Source organism: Salvelinus namaycush, chromosome 40 (genome assembly GCF_016432855.1).
Source record: "Salvelinus namaycush isolate Seneca chromosome 40, SaNama_1.0, whole genome shotgun sequence".
NCBI lineage: Eukaryota > Metazoa > Chordata > Actinopteri > Salmoniformes > Salmonidae > Salvelinus > Salvelinus namaycush.
In genome coordinates, this window is record NC_052346.1 from 8,050,206 (window position 1) to 8,071,708 (window position 21,503).

Here is a 21,503-nt window from a genome sequence, read left to right on the forward strand (position 1 = left end):
AATATGTTCCGCCCATGTCATTCGAGTGTCAAATCAGACCTTCAGGAACCTAAACACCTCCACCGTCTCCACCTTCCTCCTGTAGAGCTTCAGGTATATTTCCTCCCGAACATTCCTTCTAGTAGGAAACCCAGTCTGTGTTTTCTCAACTGAGAACTTGAAGCCCCACCCGAGGGACCATTGCTCAACTTCTCTGATTGCTTCTTGAACTCTCAGCGGCTGTATGGGGAATTTTTCTTCCTCTCTTCCACAGCGCCTGGTCATCCGCAAACAATCACCTCCCAATATCTGATCTCACCTGGAGAATAATTCATCAATCATAATGGAGAACAACAAAAGACTAATCACACTTCCCTGGGTGGTACCATTATCTACCTCATAGCTTTCTGACATACAGCTCCCCACTCTCACTTGTATTGATCGTCCAAAAAGGAAGTCCTTTATCCAGTTAAAAACCCTTCCTCCAACCCCCATGCTATCCAGTTTGATACGCAGGCCCCCCTTCCCCATCATATCATAGGCCTTCTCTGAATCAAAGAAAACGGCTACCACCACCTCCTTATTTGCCTGTGCCTTCCATATGACTGACTAGACCCAGTACAGGATGCATCGTTCCCCTGCCTTTCCTGAATCTGATGACATTAGGCCTCTGCTCTCCAGGAAGTACGTCAGCCTTTCTGTTATCCTCCTTTCCGTAAGTTTACAGACATGAGATGTCAACGCTATCGGTCTATAACTTGATGGATTAATAGGGTCTTTCCCTAGTTTCCGTATTCCGTCCTGCCACACCTTATTGTAAAGGTCCAATTATTTTCCATTATGTAACACATCTCATCCTTTTCTCCTCTGACCCTCTCTTTCCAACGCTGTCCCTCTTCCGTTAGATTATTTGAGCTGTGCACCTTCACAAATGTCTGAGCTAACATCTCTGCCTTCTCCATGTCTCTCATTGCAACAGTCTACCCACTTTTCAGCACAGGGCGTTCCCGATCTCGTATGACCCCACTCATCCTCTTAATCATACCTCTCCCACAGAAGTGAATAGTTTGTTTTTCTAAATAAGAGTCTTTATAATTTTGTGCTTTGGCCATTGCATCACTAACTATTCGCCAGCAGGAGACTTAGTGGCACTAAAGAAGCAACCTGGAATTTGAAATGTTGGAGTAAAAACAATTACACACAAAATCATACACATTTCACATGATTTATGTACTGTAGCTAAATTGTATTGCCCAAGTGTGAATGCCAGGGTTAAATTGCAAAAACGTTGGAAGATTGAGATTGGAGGTGCATAGCAATGCATTCTGACCTATTATGAATCAAAACGGAATAATGTGAGATTTCTATAATTATTGTATGAATATTTTAACTATGAAGTGCAGGACTAGGAGTGCAAGTTATTAACAAATATATTTATAACTATTTTTATTTTTCTAGGTTACCCCTTCTGTCTGTGTTATTAATCTGACAGCCAAATCGAACGACCACATATTTTGATGACGAAACAAGATGCACACACACATTTCTCTGACATCAACAAACTTGTGTTGTGGTTGGACTCTTCCAACTAGGCTTGCTGTTATTATTGGGGGAAGATTGCAGCTGAGCTGTGTTGGTAGAACCGTTTTCATGTAGCTAGCTTTATAAATCAGACATAAGTGTGGATTAAGTTCTCGTCAACGGATAGATAATCAAATGCTTGTTTTAATTTGTGCACATCGCTATTGTCAGTTTTCACGTCGAAGAACATCTTGCACAATACAAGCGTTAGTGATATCTTGGCCTGAAACTCGGGGCCTTGGACTCAAGTAAAGTTCGAAGCGGACTCTAAACTTCTGCTTTCTCAAAGACCGTTATCCGCGGGGCCGGGGCTCTTGTCGCTGGCCCTGTGGATGAGGAAGTGAAGATACAGAATCCACCCAGGTAAATTAGAAACATTTTAGTTAACCGTTACAATTTACAGAAAGAAAGTACTTGACGAATTGATTTGCACGATGTGTGTGGCCCACGTCACGTACCTAACTAACTACGTACCGGTAGTAAGCAAGTTAATCGAGGAAAATATTAGCTAGCTAACGTTAACCAGCTAGCTCGACAACTTCCCTGTCAGGCGATGTTAGCCATCGTTTGCAAATTGTTGATTGTAATCAGATAATATCAGTTTGCTAGCACAGATGCATGTCTACGTCGATAACCAACTAACACGTTAGCTAGCTGTCAACTTCTGTCATGAACCGACTAGTTAGCTGTGCAAGCTAGCAAATTAGGGTGTCTCATGTTGATTTGGATCGAAGTGTTTAGAGAGATAATGACCATAGGCATAGATCCGAATGTTATAGCTTGATAAGCTTGTATTGCTAACTACCTTGAACGACAGCCTCATATGGGTTTGTTCCATTTGATTTCAATCACTTTTTGACCGCACCCCATTTGGTTTGAATGACACTTTAAATATTTGCCAATGGTAGAGGTGGTCAGAAAGCTAAAACATTTAGTAGGTAGAGGGGTGCTCAAATTGAACCAATTTTGCACACGGGCAACTACAAGGCAACAGTGACACAGACTCAGATTTGTCAGCCTCAGAAACGACTAACGTTAGCTACTTTTAACAATTTCTACTTAACATTTTACAGAAACACATTCACTTAAAGAACAGTGCAGATGCAAAGTTTAGTAACAGAATGATGGCACAAACTGTCATTCTGTTACCAAAGTTTACACCTGCACTGTTCTTCAAGTAAATGTGTTTTTGTTAAATGTTAAGTGGAAATTGAAAGTAGTCATCGTGCATTAAGTTCTATGGTTTGTTTAGCTTTGCAATTATTCTTTTTTGTTTGACATTTTAATGTGAAAAAGTCTCTGTCACACTGTTATCATGGAATTGCACATACCCCACCCTACATTGCCTAATAAATCAGACTTTGATACCAAGTATTGGTATACAGTCTGAAACAAAGTACAGCAAAATTGTGGATATTTTCCTTACAAGCCAGAATGTTGAATAAAATTATATTTGAACATTACCGGTTGTCTGTGCGGTTGGTCCTTCAGCTGCTCAACATTTTAGTTAAAATATCAAAGGTAAAGTATTGTTTACCTAACTTACTGAAGTATAATTTTCTATAACCTGCCACATGCAAAACCATGTAAAGACCTGTTATTATGAATGCGTGCATGTACTTCCATCTTGTGCACGTGCCTTCGGTCATAAGCAAACACATTTTGATTGCCACACACACAGACTCACGTTTTGATGTCTGTTTAATAATACTGACGTGTGGATATTTTGTCTCAAATTTTGACCAGCTGAAGGATCAAATATAATTTTATTCAACATTTGTTGGCAGAGAATGTAATGTTAATTTCTCTACCATAAGCCGCCTCCAACATTGATTTAGAGATTTGGCAGTATGTCCAACCGGCCTCACAACCTCAGACCATGTGTGGGTGAGTGGTTTGCTGATGTCAACATGGTGGGGTTATGGTATGGGCAGGCATAAGCTACGAACAACGAACACAATTGCAATTGATCGATTGGCAATTTGAATGCACAAAAATATTGCTACGAGATCCTGAGGCCCATTTCTTTTTTTTTAAGATAGGTCCACCCACTTGTTAGCCAGGCCCACCCAATCAGAATTAGACAGATACTCCCGCAGTTGAAGAAGCTGGATGTGGAGGTCCTGGGCTGGCGTGATTACACATGGTGTGCAGTTGTGAGGCTGGTTGGACGTACTGCCAAATTCTCTAAAATGACATTGGAGGCGGCTTATGGTTGACATTCCTGCAGTTAGCATGCCAATTGCACGCTCCTTCAAATCTTGAGAAATCTGTGGCATTGTGTTGTGACATAACTGCTTGATATGCCACACTTGTCAGGTGGATGGATTATCTTGGCAAAGGAGAAATGCGCACTAACAAGGATGTAAACAAATTTGTGCACAATATTTGAGAGAAATGTTTTTTGTGCGAATGGAACAGTTCTGGGATCTTTTATTTCAGTTCATGAGGGGTACCAATTGTTACACAGCATACTCTTGAATACAGGGTGGGTGTCATGTCAATCATAGATATACAGTGGGGCAAAAAAGTATTTAGTCAGCCACCAATTGTGCAAGTTCTCCCACTTAAAAAGATGAGGCCTGTAATTTTCATCATAGGTACACTTCAACTATGACAGACAAAATTAGAAAAAAAAATCCAGAACATCACATTGTAGGATTTTTAATGAATTTATTTGCAAATTATGGTGGAAAATAAGTATTTGGTCAATAACAAAAGTTTATCTCAATACTTTGTTATATACCCTTTGTTGGCAATGACAGAGGTCAAACGTTTTCTGTAAGTCTTCACAAGGTTTTCACACACTGTTGCTGGTATTTTGGCCCATTCCTCCATGCAGATCTCCTCTAGAGCAATGATGTTTTGGGGCTGTTGCTGGGCAACACGGACTTTCAACTCCCTCCAAAGATTTTCTATGGGGTTGAGATCTGGAGACTGGCTAGGCCACTCCAGGACCTTGAAATGCTTCTTACGAAGCCACTCCTTCGTTGCCCGGGCGGTGTGTTTGGGATCATTGTCATGCTGAAAGACCCAGCCACGTTTCATCTTCAATGCCCTTGCTGATGGAAGGAGGTTTTCACTCAAAATCTCACGATACATGGCCCCATTCATTCTTTATTTTACACGGATCAGTCGTCCTGGTCCCTTTGCAGAAAAACAGCCCCAAAGCATGATGTTTCCACCCCCATGCTTCACAGTGGGTATGGTGTTCTTTGGATGCAACTCAGCATTATTTGTCCTCCAAACACGACAAGTTGAGTTTTTACCAAAAAGTTCTATTTTGGTTTCATCTGACCATATGACATTCTCCCAATCTTCTTCTGGATCATGCAAATGCTCTCTAGCAAACTTCAGACGGGCCTGGACATGTACTGGCTTAAGCAGGGGGACACGTCTGGTACTGCAGGATTTGAGTCCCTGGCGGCGTAGTGTGTTACTGATGGTAGGCTTTGTTACTTTGGTCCCAGCTCTCTGCAGGTCATTCACTAGGTCCCCCCGTGGGGTTCTGGGATTTTTGCTCACCGTTCTTGTGATCATTTTGACCCCACGGGGTGAGATCTTGCGTGGAGCCCCAGATCGAGGGAGATTATCAGTGGTCTTGTATGTCTTCCATTTCCTAATAATTGCTCCCACAGTTGATTTCTTCAAACCAAGCTGCTTACCTATTGCAGATTCAGTCTTCCCAGCCTGGTGCAGGTCTACAATTTTGTTTCTGGTGTCCTTTGACAGCTCTTTGGTCTTGGCCATAGTGGAGTTTGGAGTGTGACTGTTTGAGGTTGTAGACAGGTATCTTTTATACTGATGACAAGTTCAAACAGGTGCCATTAATACAGGTAACGAGTGGAGGACAGAGGAGCCTCTTAAAGAAGAAATTACAGGTCTGTGAGAGCCAGAAATCTTGCTTGTTTGTAGGTGACCAAATACTTATTTTCCACCATAATTTGCAAATAAATTCATAAAAAATCCTACAATGTGATTTTCTGGAGAAAAAAATTCTCATTTTGTCTGTCATAGTTGAAGTGTACCTATGATGAAAATTACAGGCCTCTCTCATCTTTTTAAGTGGGAGAACTTGCACAATTGGTGGCTGACTAAATACTTTTTTGCCCCACTGTATATATATATGTGTATGTGTTTCATTCAAATGAAAAAGGTGACGAGGTCAAAAAGTGAATGAAATTAAATGGCACGTCCCAATGTAAACTATATTTAGCTAGCAATGCAGTATGATTCTTGGTTGAATCCGCTTGCTAGTGAGTGACTAATTCTGTTGGTGTGCAATACTCAGATTTTACAGGAGAAAGGAACCCCTTTGATGGGAGAATCCTCTATCCTGGACTCCTGGGTGAATCAACGTGTCAAGATGAGTATGTGTACATCCTCCCTCACACTTCCTCCCAACACATAGACACAGTTGTAATACATCTGAACTGTCATGACATTAGGCCATATCTGATCATATAAGGTGCCCTGGGAATGCTTTGCAATACTCTCTGTTCTATGGCTTCTATTCTGTGTTTTCTGTTCTGAGCTTTCTATCTGCCCCAAACAGACGAACAGGAGGCGCTGAACTCTATAATGCAGGACCTGGCCGAACTGCACCGCTCTAGCCGCCCTGCCATGACCCTATCTGACCTGGGCAAACCCAAGGCCTCTTCACCCAAAAATCAGGTCTGTCCACTTGACACTCATCAGCGAATAGTCTCAATACAATAAATGGCATTTCTCTTCCTCATCCTCTTTCCTCTCATGAATGCTGATCTCTCAGTGTGTGTGTTTATACAGAACAATGTGCGAGTGAAGTTTGAGTACAAAGGGGAGAAGAGGATCTTGCAGTTCTTTCGCCCAGTCAGGCTTGATGACCTGGGGAACAAAGCCAAAGTGGCTTTCGGTCAGGCCATGGACCTGCATTACACCAACAATGAGGTACATATCACGATAACATCATCACCTAGTCACAGTGGGGCTGGGCTGTATACCATATTTTACAATAGACCGGTATTGATGTACAGACTGATGTACAGATTGATGTACAGACTTTGGGTTTCAACTTGACCTTCTATAACGGTATTTGAATATTTGGTTTGTGATATGCCGTGTGTAACGTCCATTGAACATGGCAAAGATGTTCAAATGTTCATAGATGACCAGCAGGGTAAAATAATAATAATCACAGTGGTTGTAGAGGGTGCAACAGGTCAGTCCTGAAGCATGGTCCTTGGCCTCAGGGAGAGAGAGAGAGACTTAAATAAACACAGGCCACCGGATAAATACTCCAGATATAACAGACTGACCCTAGCCCCCCGACACATAAACGACGCATTGAGACAGGAGGGGTCAGGAGACACTGGCCCGTCCGACGTAACCCCCGGACAGGGCCAAACAGGCAGGATATAACCCCACCCACTTTGCCAAAGCATAGCCCCCACACCACTAGAGGGATCTCTTCAACCAGCAACTTACCATCCTGAGACAAGGTCGAGTATAGCCCACGAAGATCTCCCCCACGGCACAACCCAGGAGGGGGGCGGGGGCCAACCCGGACAGGAAGATCACGTCAGTGACGCACCCCTCCTAGGGACGGCATGGAAGAGCACCAGTAAGCCAGTGACTCAGCCCCTGTAATAGGGTTAGAGGCAGAGAATCCCAGTGGAGAGAGGGGAACCGGCCGGGCAGAGACAGCAAGGGTGGTTCGTTGCTCCAGTGCCTTTCCGTTCACCTTCACACTCCTGGGCCAGACTACACTCAATCATAGGACCTACTGAAGAGATGAGTCTTCAATAAAGACTTAAAGGTTGAGACCGATTCTGCGTCTCTCACATGGGTAGGCAGACCATTCCATAAAAATGGAGCTCTATAGGAGAAAGCCCTGCCTCCAGCTGTTTGCTTAGAAATTCTAGGGACAGTAAGGAGGCCTGCGTCTTGTGACCGTAGCATACGTGTAGGTATGTACGGCAGGAGCAAATCAGAAAGATAGGTAGGAGCAAGCCCATGTAATGCTTTGTAGGTTAGCAGTAAAACCTTGAAATCAGCCCTTGCCTTAACAGGAAGCCAGTGTAGGGAGGCTAGCACTGGAGTAATATGATCAATTTTTTTGGTTCTAGTCAGGATTCTAGCAGCCGTATTTAGCACTAACTGAAGTTTATTTAGTGCTTTATCCGGGTAGCCGGAAAGTAGAGCATTGCAGTAGTCTAGAAGTGACAAAAGCATGGATACATTTTTCTGCCTCATTTTTGGACAGAAAGTTTCAGATTTTTGCAATGTTACGTAGATGGAAAAAAGCTGTCCTTGAAACAGTCTTGATATGTTCGTCAAAAGAGAGATCAGGGTCCAGAGTAACGCCGTGGTCCTTCATTTTTATTTGAGACGACTGTACAACCATCAAGATTAATTGTCAGATTCAACAGAAGATCTCATTGTTTCTTGGGACCTAGAACTAGCATCTCTGTTTTGTACGGGTTTAAAAGTAGAACATTTGCCGCCATCCACTTCCTTATGTCTGAAACGCAGGCTTCCAGGGAGGGCAATTTTGGGGCTTCACCATGTTTCATCGAAATGTACAGCTTTGTGTCGTCTGCATAGCAGTGAAAGTTAACATTATGTTTCCGAATGACATCACCAAGAGGTAAAATATATAGTGAAAACAATAGTGGTACTAAAACGGAGCCTTGAGGAATACCGACATTTACCCATGTTTTGTCAGAGGACAAACCATCCACAGAGACCAGGCCAGAACTTGTCCGTGTAGACCAATTTGGGTTTCTAATCTCTCCAAAAGAATGTGGTGATCGATGGTATCAAAAGCAGCACTTAGGTCTAGGAGCACGAGGACAGTTACAGAGCCTCGGTCTGACGCCATTAAAAGGTAATTTACCACCTTCACAAGTGCAGTCTCAGTGCTGTGATGGGGTCTAAAACCAGACTGAAGCGTTTTGTATACATTGTCTTCAGGAAGGCAGTGAGTTGCTGCGCAACAGTTTTTTCTAAAAATGTTGATAGGAATGGGAGATTCGATATAGGCTGATAGTTTTTTATATTTTCTGGGTCAAGGTTTGGCTTTTTCAAGAGAGGCTTTATTACTGCCACTTTTAGTGAGTTTGGTACACATCCAGTGGATAGGGAGCTGTTTATTATGTTCAACATAGGAGGGTCAAGCACAGGAAGCAGCTCTTTCAGTAGTTTAGTTGGATTAGGGTCCAGTATGCAGCTTGAAGGTTTAGAGGCCATGATTATTTTCATCAATGTGTCAGGAGATAGAGTATTAAAAAACTTGGGTGTCTCCCTTGATCCTAGGTCCTGGCAGAGTTGTGCAGACTCAGGACAACTGAGCTTTGGAGGAATACGCAGATTTAAAGAGGAGTCCGTAATTTGCTTTCTAATGATCATGATCTTTTCCTCAAAGAAGTTCAGGAATTTATCACTGCTGAAGTGAAAGCCATCCTCACTTGGGGAATGCTGCTTTTTAGTTAGCTTTGCGACAGTATCAAAAATACATTTTGGATTGTTCTTATTTTCCTCAATTAAGTTGGCAAAATAGGCTGATCGAGCAGCAGTGAGGGCTCTTCGGTACTGTCTTTCCAAGCTAGTCTTTAAGACTTCCAGTTTGGTGTGGCGCCATTTCCATTCCAATTTTCTGGAAGGTGCTTCAGAGCTCGGGTATTTTCTGTATACCAGGGAGCTAGTTTCTTATGAGAAATGTTTTTTGTTTTGCAACATTTGGTTAAAAATAAAGCCTAGATTGTTTGCCCATATTGTGCAGCCCTACGTGACAGTGTGGAGATCTCAAATGAGTGCAAGAAATACAGAAATGGATTAAAATGCAGGACATGATTTTTTTGGTTGAATTGAACACTATAAAACCATCAGATTGGAGAAAGACACATTGAAATCACTTAGGATGTATGTGTTGCCACACTAGGGTCATAAAGCAAATGTAGAACTTATTATTCATAACATAAAATACCGTCCAATATTTTGTAAATACCGTGATATGATATTTGGGCCATATAGCCCAGCCCCTAGTCACAGTGTTGGTTTCTGGCAGTCAAATAAGCACCAAAAGCCAATCCTTAACATGTGTGAGCGAGATAATGAATTGTTCTGAGAGAAACTACCAATACTTTTCTTTTCTCTTTCACTTCCTTCTCTTCCTGCCGTTTTGCTCTCATTTCTTCCTCTTTTTCTAATCCAGTCTGTCTGTTTCCCCTCTCTGTGGTTCTCTCCCCTCCTCCCTCCCAGCTGGTGATTCCTCTGACCACTCAGGATGACCTGGACAAGGCCGTGGAGCTGCTGGATCGCAGCGTCCACATGAAGAGCCTGAAGATCCTCCTGGTGCTCCAGGCCTCCTCTCAGGTAAGGACCAGACAGTTCACGGCCCATATTCACAAAGCATCACAGAGTTGGAGTGCTGATCTAGGATCAGTTTAGCCTTTTAGATAATAATGAATAAGATTACGTGGACAGATCCTAGATCATTACTTCTACCCTGAGATGCTTTGTGGATACGGGCCCAGATCATATCACAGCACAGTGACTGTAGGGAATCGCACACAATCCATAGCATACTACTGTACTGGCTGATTGAGCCATCAACAGCTCACTATGCTCAGCACACTTCCTGGAGTATTTACTTGAATGAATCATCTTAAAAACTTTTTTTTAAGCTGACATGACAGCATTGTTTTATTCTGTAAAGGAAAAGGTTGTCTAGTAAAGCTGTTTTGATATGGATGGTGTTTAATTTCTCCCCTCAGACCTCCACGTCCAGCATGGACCTGCTGCCCCCACACGAAGACCTGGACAACACCCGCTTCAGGGCCACAGACAATAAAAGCATGCTGGCTTTGATAGGTGGGTCATCAACTCTGTGGTGTTTTCAATGACAACTATATCTGTGTGTGTGTAATTCATTAATTCATCTGCGAAATTGTCCTTCTAGTAAATACTTTCCATTTCTTTCTTTCTCCAAATCCATTTGCTTCATGACATTAGACACATCCAAAACACATTGTCTTTCACCACCAGTCTGGTAGTAAGTCTTCAGCTAGAAATGTATGTAATTCTCTTTCATCCAGGGTCTCACTCCGGGGACCGCAGCTCTCCCCCGCCAGGCTACATTCCCGATGCCCTCCAGCAGGTGGCCAGAAACGGCTCCTTCACCAGCATTAACAGCGAGGGAGAGTTCATTCCAGAAAGCATGGACCAGGTAACCTCACCTATAGAGATGGATAGAGGACTCTCTATCCATCTAACCCGTCTTAGCATTGACATTGCCATTTAGGGCTTCCACCATTTTTAAAGTAGTCAACTGTTTGGGGATTCCTATGGGTTGGGAGCGGTCAGCCAATCAGAGCGTCTTCGTCTTCAAATTGGGTTGCCTATGGTTTGTAAATGGCTTTTAAGCTACATCACTGCCATCTAGGGGCTGTAATAAATGAGTGACACACGATTTTGTCCAGGACTCCAGCACTGCAGGTGGTGGTAAATCACAAATATTAGCTTCACTCTTCTTTTTTTTTATACACAAAAGAAGAAAATGGACTACTATAAAATGGAGATGGCCTCAATGGCGATGCCCATGCTCTCACAGACCTCATATTGGCACAGATACAAAGATGAGTCATCTATCTCCATGACCTCACCTCCGAGACTGGGGAAAGATGGAGACAGGGGCCCAGATTAGGAAAAGTCATACTAAGGCCTAGTCCCAACACTCTTGCCTACTCGTAACTGTCCTTCATTACCACTGTTATGAAATTTTTTATTAACATGTTCAGAGTATGACAAATGACAGCAGAGTCACAAACTCAATCTCTCCGTTCTAGATGCTGGACCCTCTGTCAATGAGCAGTCCAGAGAACTCTGCATCGGGGAGTTGTCCCTCACTGGACAGCCCACTGGACAGGTGAGTCGTGAACATCCAGCTAAGAACCACATAGCCAGCATGCGTTGTGGTAACCTTCAACACTTCATCTTCTGAATCAAACTGTTTTTAAAGCATGTATTCCTCCTGTATTTCCTTGCAGTGATAACTATCCTAAGTCACGTATGCCCCGGGCACAGAGCTACCCAGACAACCACCAAGTTTACCCAGAGTATGATATCCCAGTGTTTGAGAAGTCGGGGAAAGGGGGCACTTACCCACGGCGATACCACATTTCCTTTGGCCTTCAGGACTACAGTGATGGTGAGGGAACAAACAAAAACAGACCCTCTCTAAAACAAAAGTCATATTCAAGTCAACCTTAAAACCGGGTGTCCCGAGTCTGACTCTTTATTTTAGAGTATCACAGAAAACTATTGTTGTTTACCTTCATTCTCCCTCTCCCATCCTCCCCTGCAGGGCGTAAGACATTCCCTCGAGCGCGGCGGACCCAGGTCCACGGTTTCCATTCCCCGGTCAGTTTCAGCCCCACAGAGCAGTCTCCCAGCACCAGCAGTGGCAGCAGCATATTCACCCCAGACCTGGAGGAGCCCGGGGGCCGCAGACGCAGGGGCAGCGACATCGAGCCCAACCCCACCCTCTCCGTTATGGACATCAGCCCACCCAGCCGCTGTGAGTAGAGCTGGATGGAGGGAGAGAATAGGGAGGGGTGGGAGAGATTGAGAATGGAGAGAAGAATACTTTGGTGGTGGAAGGATGGAAGAATGTTCAGGTGGAAGGATAGCTGGTCTGGCCAGGTAGCTGCTAAGCACTTTGCAACAAACGTATATCTTATAAACGCACACAAATGACCTGATTGATTTCCCCCATGTCTGTCCAGCTCCACGTGCCCCTACGAACTGGCGGCTAGGTAAGCTGCTGGGTCAGGGTGCATTTGGCCGAGTCTTCCTGTGCTACGATGCAGACACTGGCAGAGAGCTGGCTGTTAAACAGGTCCAGTTTGACCCAGAGAGTCCCGAGACCAGCAAGGTGAGTGGAACAGAGATTGTGTGTGGTCGAGAGTTGTGTACTCTGTGTACTCAACATATCTTGTCTATCTGCAGGAGGTAAGTGCCCTGGAGTGTGAGATCCAGTTACTGAAGAACTTGTGCCATGAACGGATCGTCCAGTACTACGGCTGTCTACGAGACTCCAACGAGAGAACTCTGTCCATCTTTATGGAGTACATGCCCGGGGTAAGTGTGTGTTTGTGTATACGGTTGATTAACTGGACTTAGACCAACTCAAACCTGTCTCCGTCCACCAGTGTGGCGATGTAGGCTGCGTTCCAGGTTGTATTTGTTTCAGTGAAGTTTCACGGATGACCTGGAACGGACCCGCCGGTTGCTTTAACTCCCATATGGTCACCCTCTGTACCCAGGGCTCCATCAAAGACCAGCTGAAGTCGTATGGGGCCTTGACGGAAAACGTGACGCGTCGGTACACCCATCAGATCCTGGAGGGAGTGTCCTACCTCCACAGCAACATGATCGTCCACAGAGACATCAAAGGTACGGAAGGAGAGGGGGATAAATGGATGGAATATTGGAGTAAAATGTTGCTGATTCCGATAGGAAGGACCATTATCATGACTCAGCGTTCTGGGCCCATGTTCTGGTTCATGTAGTGCTTATGACAGAATGTTGATGGGTATTGAGGGGAACATTGCTGTAACTCAAGCAGTGCCTTCTGGGTAATGTAGTTTCTTATGAGAGAATGTACCTACACCACCTCCTTACCTCTTTCTGTCCTTCCCTCTTTTTCCAGGGGCCAACATTTTGCGGGACTCTGTGGGAAACGTGAAGCTGGGGGACTTTGGTGCGAGCAGGCGGCTACAGACCATCTGTCTGTCAGGAACAGGGATCAAGTCAGTGACTGGTACTCCCTACTGGATGAGCCCAGAGGTGATCAGTGGAGAGGGCTATGGCAGGAAGGCTGATATCTGGTAAGACTGATTATTACAAAGGCAGACTTACCAGCAAAATAGTTTCCACCTCCTTGTCTCCTCTTTCAAACTACGGGCTGAGACTTAAAGCCCACATGCAGTCTTTGTATTTAAAAAAAATAAAAAATCACTGTATGGCTAAAAGTTAATGAAAATAACTCATACATTTTTTTAGAATGTATTTCCCTGAGCGTCCCTTCGCCCTTGCTCTGTCTGATCGTGTGGACGTTAGGGAACACACATTTGAAGATATTTGTATACACACCCCTGATTGGCTAATATGATGGTCTAGAGCCCACCCGCTTACCCAGATGACCAGTCATTGGTCTATTATAATCAGATCCCATTGTCATGTGGGCCAAAAGTACCATCCCACCTGAACAGGCTGAAATTCCAGGCATTTTTTTCAAACAGCTCTTACACCAAAGCTCATTATAATTTGTACAATTTCAGACTGTTATTTTGACCTCATAGTGTGGAAATATCATAACAGAACTGCACCTTTTAAGAGGTTTCATATGATTTTCAATGAAGTCTCTTTAAATTAGTGGTCAGAAAGGAGAGGGGATCTGGAAAGGAGGCTATGGTAGACGAGTGTAACAGCCACTGAGAAAAAGGGTCTCCTTTTTTTGTCATGTAAATCTTGGTGAGATGAGAACCAATAACGATCTTGATGTGTTGAGTGGGATGCTGTGGAGGCTGGTGGGAGGAGCTATAGGAGGACGAGCTCATTTTAATGTCTGGAATGGAATTAATGGAGCGGTGTATCAATATGTTTGGTACCATTCCATTGATTCCATTCCAGACATTCCAATGAGCCTGTCCTCCTATAGCTCCTCCCACCAGCCGCCTCTGGTTGGATGTCATGTCAACTGTTGATGATGAGAATGATGCTGTTGGCTAATGTCAGTGGTGTCCTCTCCAGGAGTGTGGGTTGTACGGTGGTGGAGATGCTGACCCAGCGGCCTCCCTGGGCCGAGTTCGAGGCCATGGCGGCAATCTTTAAGATCGCCACCCAGCCCACCAACCCCTCGCTGCCTGCCCACGTCTCCGACCATGGCCGCGACTTCCTCAAGCGCATCTTCGTGGAGACCAAGCTGAGGCCCTCGGCCGACGACCTTCTGAGGCACATCTTTGTTCACTAGCCCCTTCCCCCTGACCTCTGACCCCTGAACTGCCAGAGATGTCCTTAGATGATTCGCTGCCTCTGACTCCACCCTCCCAGCTCCAGACAGAAAGCTCCCATTGGACCAGAGAGGACTTGGTGGGAGGTATCCATCTGGTGATTGGATGAGGTGGGTAGCGGTGGGGACTACAACTCCTGCGTCTCTGTTTTTAGGAGACTGGCAAGCAGGAATTAATGATAGAACTCATTTAGAGAAAAAGTTGCACCTTCATTTCAGAAATAGGGTAAGTTGCTCAACCAAGATGACAAAATAACCTTTTTTGAAAATGTTTTTATGATTAATATCTCCTGCTTTTGATTGTGGAGTGGGACTCAGTCACTCCGCACTTAGCTCACTGAGTCAACGTCGGTGTTTCTGATCTGGACCTTAGTGGAGATTTGAGGTGATGATCATGATAATCTGGGCCACGTTTAGTAGGCAAGCGTTGTGGAACACATTGCAGATAGAAGTGGCATGACTGGAGCCGAAACGATTCCTTATTCTACATGTCTTAGAGGAAGGTTTGTTCTACATGCTATATCGCTCTGAACGCTGCACAATGTTGTGTCCTGCTGAACGCACCCCTAGTGTGGTCCTGACTCGACCCAGAATGTACAGCTGAAAACCCATAGCACGCTGCTATCGAATCCACAACCAGAACACCGGGTGAGGAGAACACCCCCCCCACCCGCTTCCTGTCACACTGCTGCCTACGTTGCTCCCCCCTCACTTGCACATTCACATTCACAGTAGAACACCCAGAACTCAACGATTCTTCTTACTTATACTGTAGACATTCTCTCGATGCTGAAAAAATGCTTTTGTTGCTAGGATCCCTCGCTTTACTTCAGTCTGTCCCGCGACAATTGTGAGTGTCCGCCTGTCTTGTCTGCTGTGTCAGTCAGGTCGCCTGTCTGTCTGGGTCTGTTGTCAAATCCCCTCCCAGCCTTTTGTTCTTTGCCGTGTGCCTTTTTTTTTTTAGCCGTGTAGGAACATGTGTAGTTGAAACGTTTTCAGTATGCATCAGACGAGTACCAGCCTATTTACGGTTCGGATCATATCCAAGTGTTGTTGGCACATGTTCTCTGCCTTCTCTTCACCAGGGGTCATAGGTCTCTTACTGACCCCAGATCAGATACAATTGAGACACACCAAAGCAGAAACCTAGAGTGCTCATCATAATGGGTTTGGTGCTTCAGTTCTTAACAGAAATGTATCTGAACTCTGTGATTGGCCGTGTGGTACTATGAGGCCAGTTGATTGCCTAAAGTTTAGGCAGGCCTTAGTTGATTGGTCAAAGGTACATTATGGCGTTTTAAAACAGGAAGAGTGGAGAACCGCTAGCCAATTAGGATGCTTGTTACTCAGTTGTAGGCATACTGTATGTTATCAGGTACTGCTTTGTGCTGAAGCACTCTCTATGATAGCCAGTTTACATCTTGACTAAGATACTACTGCACTGAACAGTACTCAGCAAAAAGCTCTGCAATTATGCCAATATCAATACTCGACAGTACTGGTGAATACTCAGTTATACTCCACAGTGTTGGACACCATCTGGTACTATTATGCCCTCTTGCCCTACTATGCCTTGCGAAAGAAAGTACTGGTATGTTGTAGTAGTATATGCTGTGTCATGTCTCACACACTGCTCTTCTCAAACACTCCTTTAGCATGCGCACACACACCAGAGCAGTTTTCACTATGTTTCAGTTGGGGGTGGGCTCGAGTACTCAATTCTAGATTTGCATTGGAAATTTGCAAATGCAACTATTTAGCAGGTTCAAATGACAACATTTCAAACTCTGTTTTATTGTTTGGAGTGTGTCAAGTGCACTGAAAATATATCGTAAAAAAACATGAATTGAAGCAATCGATAGCATACCGCAAGATGGTTTCGCCAGCAGCCCTGTTTTGTGCTTGTACTCGAGTACCTGAAATTGTTTGCATGAGAATACTCAGACATTTCTTCCAGATGTCAATCCCTGGTTTCAGTGCTGTACTCAGCCACACCTCAACATTACTAACAAGTAGACTTATCTAAAATCACAGCAGTGCTAACTGTTTTGTGCTGCTTGGCACAGTGAATGTCAGATATGTTTTACCCTTATTTTCTAGATGCAGTAGGATAGGTATTGGAGGACGATGTCATCCTTTTTTAAATTAGTGATGGAAGTGGCTGTCTATTTGACTCCAGGGGGTGTTGTTGTCATTGCCTGTAAGCTAACCCCTATGGTACCTATGTACTCACGGTATGGAAACACAAGCTCTTTTGTGTGAGGAGTTCAGGAAACCTACTGATCAACTAGCCTGAAATATGATCGAGCATTTCTCCTATCACCTAGGCATTAACTCCCCCTCAACCATAGGTACTAAATCCGGTCTCTCTCGCCCGCTGAAGGACTGCTTGTTAAGCTGGTTAAGAAAAATAATTGTCATTTACTCCACTGTTCTGGACTCTGTTTGCTTTTAGTCTGAGAAGCAAAATGGCGACCGTGCGTGTTATCATCAGCTAAGCTGGTCCCCAAGAAGTTAGACCCCTTCCTTACCCTCCTGCATTGCCTGTAAAAGTGAAACAGAACATTTCCATTGGCACTGGGACTCGCTGAGATCAACTGTCAACATAAATAATGACGCCATATGCACTATTTAAAACTGGTACATAATGCGTTCTCTACCGCTCGCTTCTTCAAGGTTACTCATTGGACGACGGACTTCTACTCTGTTGAGCATAGACTGTCTTGTGTTGTTTCTGTTAGCGATGACCTTTTTTGCACATTTTTTAAGACTTCAGATTTTTTACACTGATTGTAATACTTTTGCTTCTGTGTATGTGGGTGTGAGCGGATGTGTGTACGTGTTGTATGTGAATGTCTGGTTGTGTTGCACAAGGATCTTAGTCAGGAATGTAATGTTTCATTCTCGCCACCAGGTGGCCTCATTCACCATTATGGATTAACACTCCCCTGTTGAAATGAGAAGTCTATTCAAACTGAACACAGACTGGGTGGCTGTCCTCCATTTGGTTTAATTTCACATCCCCACTCAGAGGGACTGTTAGTTAGTGATAGTAGTGAATGGTAGACGAGGCCTGAATCCCAAACCAATCAATCCCTGGCCCCTGCTCTTTACTTGTGTAGATCTGAGAGGATTGGACAGGTGGGTTTGGGATTCGGGAAAGACTTAAAGTAATAGGCAGTGAACTGAAATACATATGATATTCCCCTGCTTCTTCTTGAAAAGCAACAAGATACAGACAGACTATACCAATATGGTCCAATATGTGCTTTTATAAGCAACTGCTACCACTCCAGGGTGCTGTAAGCACTTCAATCGTGTGTGTGTGTGTGTGTGTGTGTGTGTGCTTGACTGTGTGTACTGCAATTTGTGCTCAAAGGACACTGGGGGTGCCCAAAATGCCTTGCGCATTCGGACTGTAAAAAAATATAGTTGAAGGAAAAAAAAATGTACAAATGTATACATTTGAAAAATGTGCCCCTTTTTAAAAAAAGAAAGATTACACTTATATCCCTCACATTTGTTTTCTGTGTATTGTAAAATAAGCCATGTTTATAATTCCATTTGGTTTGTGACCAATAAGCCTGTTTATATCAGAACTGTATATCAGTGGTATGCATAATTTTTTTAATATATATTTTTTATTTTTAAATGGAAGATTTTATGCATGGTTGGATCCTGAGAGAGGTACAATGGTGGTGGGAGGCCCATTGGTTTTAGCCTGAGTGCCAGTCTGTCTGTGCCATCATGCTAATCCCATGTCACTCATTGTTTGGCTTGTCAAATGACAGCAATGGAGTAAACAAGAGTAGATCTGGGACCAGGCTAAGGCCTATTGACTCCTCTAAATGAATGCTTAAGAGAGGAGACATCTTGATGGAAAAGGGTTGGGAGACTGTCAGTCTGTTGGCACTTTGATGTGTTAATAATTATGATGACAATGAAAATAATAAAATATATTTATTTCACCTGTTTTTCTAAGAGTTACTTTTAATTTGTTTTACCCAAAAAATGTATTTAACCTGTATTGAGATTTGTGAGCACAATATATTATTTTGTAAAGGCAGTGACAGGCCTACTACAGGTCTGATTGCATCATGCGAGCCTTTTAGGACACGCATGTTGTTGACAGGCAAGTATAAGCAGTTTTTCTGCTAATGGACAACCGTGAAACTTGATAATTTGCACTGTAATTTATCAAACTATTGTTGTCTTGTGATTTCTTGGCTCCATGTGAAGTGTATGAGCTATTAGCAGTGTTTCCCAAACTCCTGGGGACCTCAGGGGGTGCATGTTTGGGTTTTTTGCCCTAGCACTACACAGCTGATTCAAATAATTAACTCATTTAAGCTTTGATTATTTGAATCTGCTGTGTAGTGCTAGGGAAAAAAACAAAATGTGGGACAGAGTTTGTGAAACACATTTAGTGACAGGTGGTGTGGCAATTTCCTGTATTACCAAATGAGAGTTACAAACCACACACCAGTCAGAGTTATACTTAAACTTCACAGTCAGAGTTATACTTAAACTTCATCTTTAATAATGTGAGCTTTACAATAGCCCTTTGACTCTCAGATCAATTCAGTGTCTATAATGAATCCTGAGAGTCTCTACAGTAGAATACAAAGATATTTTATAGCCAAGATACACCCCTCTCAACTTACATGACGAACCACAAATCTTAGGAACAGTTCACAAAGAAAGACTTTTACTTGAGAGAGGAGTATCCCATAGCCAGATAGCATTCGCTATAAATTATCGTTCAGTTTGGTCTCTAAGACGAGGTTCTAATCTCGTTCCTGGTACTTCATAGTACAAAAACACCAACTCATCCAATGGCATATATCAATTGTCAACTCTAGATACTCCCATCTCAAGTAAACCCCCTCTTGACCCCACTCCTGGACAAGCTCACTGAGGGGAGTCACTTGCGCACAGACATTGTAGAGATAAGTAATTGGTTCCCCCTTAATCACGCCATCCCTTCACATGGTTTAACAGATACATTCACATATGAAGACAATGTTCCATCCTGTCCTCTTCCCTTTCTGATATTCTGCATAGCACCAGGGACATGTGAAAGACAAGCCTGACCTCTCCCCTCTCTGGGCCCCAAGTGACTGAGCCCCAGCTTAGGGAAAAGTGCAACTGCCAACACTATAGTCCAAAAGGATACATTCTAATGACAAGTATCTCACATAAGCATATTATGTAAATAAAACATCTTATTTATCTAACTAATTCGGATTCATCCGCCACAAAGGTCTGTGAGTCTCACAATGCCCTGAGCCACCTAGATAAGACCAATACCTATGGTGAGAATGCTGTTCATTGACTACAACTCAGCGTTCAGCACCATTGTCCCTCTAAGCTCGTCACCAAGCTTAGGACCCTGAGACTGAACACCTCCCTCTGTAACTGGATCCTGGACTTCATGATGGGCTGACCCCAGGTGGTGAGGGTAGGCAACATCACCTCTGCCTTGCTGACCCTCAACACGGGGGGCCACACAGAGGTATGTGCTTAGTCCCCTCCTGTACTCCCTGTTCACCCACGACTAACACCAAGTTTGCGACACGACGGGGGTAAGCCTGATCACTGGCGACAATGAGACGGCCTACAAGGAGGAGGTCAGAGACCTGGCAGTGAGGGGCCGGAGCAACTTCTCCCTCAATGTCAGTAAGACCAAGAAGCTGGTCGCGGACTACGGGACACGGAGGGGGGACGAGCACGCTCCCATCCACATCGACGGAACTGCAGTGGAGTGGGTCAAAAGCTTCAAGTTCCTCAGTGTCAACTTAAAATGGTCCGCGCACAGTCGCGAAGAAGGCACGTCAGTGCCTCTTGCCCCTCAGAAGGTTGAGAAGATTTGTCATGGACACTCAAATCCTCAAAGTTCTACAGCTGTAACATTGAGAGCATCTTGACTAGCTGCATCACTGCTTGGTATGCCAATAGCACCGGCCATGGTGCTACAGAGGGTGGTGCGGACAGCCTAGTACATCACACGGGCCATGCTCCCTGCCATCCAGGAACTCTATATCAGGCCCGGAAAATCATTCAAGACTCCAACCACCCAAGCCATAGACTATTTGTTCTCTCTGCTTCCGCACGGCAAGCAGTACCAGTGCATAAAGTCTGACACCAACAGGCTCCTGAACAGCTTCTATTCCCATGTCATAAGACCGCTAACTAAATGGCTACACAGACTGAGTTGAGTTGTCTCTGCACACTTACAGGGCCTTACACACTACTGCACACAAACACTCACTCCATAATTTGCTCACAAACACATATGCACATACATTTATACGGACTCTAAACACACCCACATCACATCATCATATACCCTGCTGCTACTCTGTTTATTATATATCCTGATGGCTAGTCACCTTACCCCTATTCATATCTACCTCTATAGATCCAGTATCCCTGCACATTTTTAAATATGGCACTGGAACTGATCCTGTATATATTGTAGTATGCTTGCTTTATCGTGTTCTTGTTTTTATATCTCGTGTTTTGATTTAACGTTATTTTTAGTATTACATAGTTATTGACAACTGCATTGTTGGGTTTTGAGTTCGCAAGAAAGGCATTTCACTGTACTTGTGCATGTGACGTTGAAATGTGAAATTTATGGGCGAGTCCCAATGTGCTGCAGGGCAAACTGTACTAAAAAGCCACAGATGGTAGAATTAACTTTTATGCGCTCCACTCAACATGTGTAGCCCTGCGGCGGTGACCAGGCCGCTCCGACTCACAGTTTACCACGGCCAGAAACTGTCAGTGGCGCTGGACGACTTTGTGTCTGGTGGACGGAGGTTCAAGTCCGGAGTCAGCAGACACTTAGGACAAAAATTGCAGACAACGATAGAAACAACTCCGA

General features: G+C 44.0%; 1 protein-coding gene across 1 annotated transcript; it reads left to right on the forward strand.

The window, feature by feature from the left end:
* Nucleotides 1-1,589: 1,589 nt before the first annotated feature.
* Nucleotides 1,590-18,582, forward strand: LOC120033319 (mitogen-activated protein kinase kinase kinase 2-like). Its single transcript, XM_038979620.1, has 15 exons — nt 1,590-1,923; nt 5,852-5,930; nt 6,116-6,234; nt 6,349-6,489; nt 9,802-9,915; nt 10,317-10,413; nt 10,638-10,768; nt 11,388-11,467; nt 11,589-11,749; nt 11,906-12,118; nt 12,327-12,475; nt 12,550-12,681; nt 12,867-12,996; nt 13,253-13,430; nt 14,356-18,582. The coding sequence occupies exons 2-15, from the start codon at nt 5,879-5,881 to the stop codon at nt 14,573-14,575; spliced, it is 1,917 nt and encodes a 638-aa protein (XP_038835548.1). The 5' UTR covers nt 1,590-1,923; nt 5,852-5,878; the 3' UTR covers nt 14,576-18,582.
* The last annotated feature ends 2,921 nt before the right edge of the window (nt 18,583-21,503 follow it).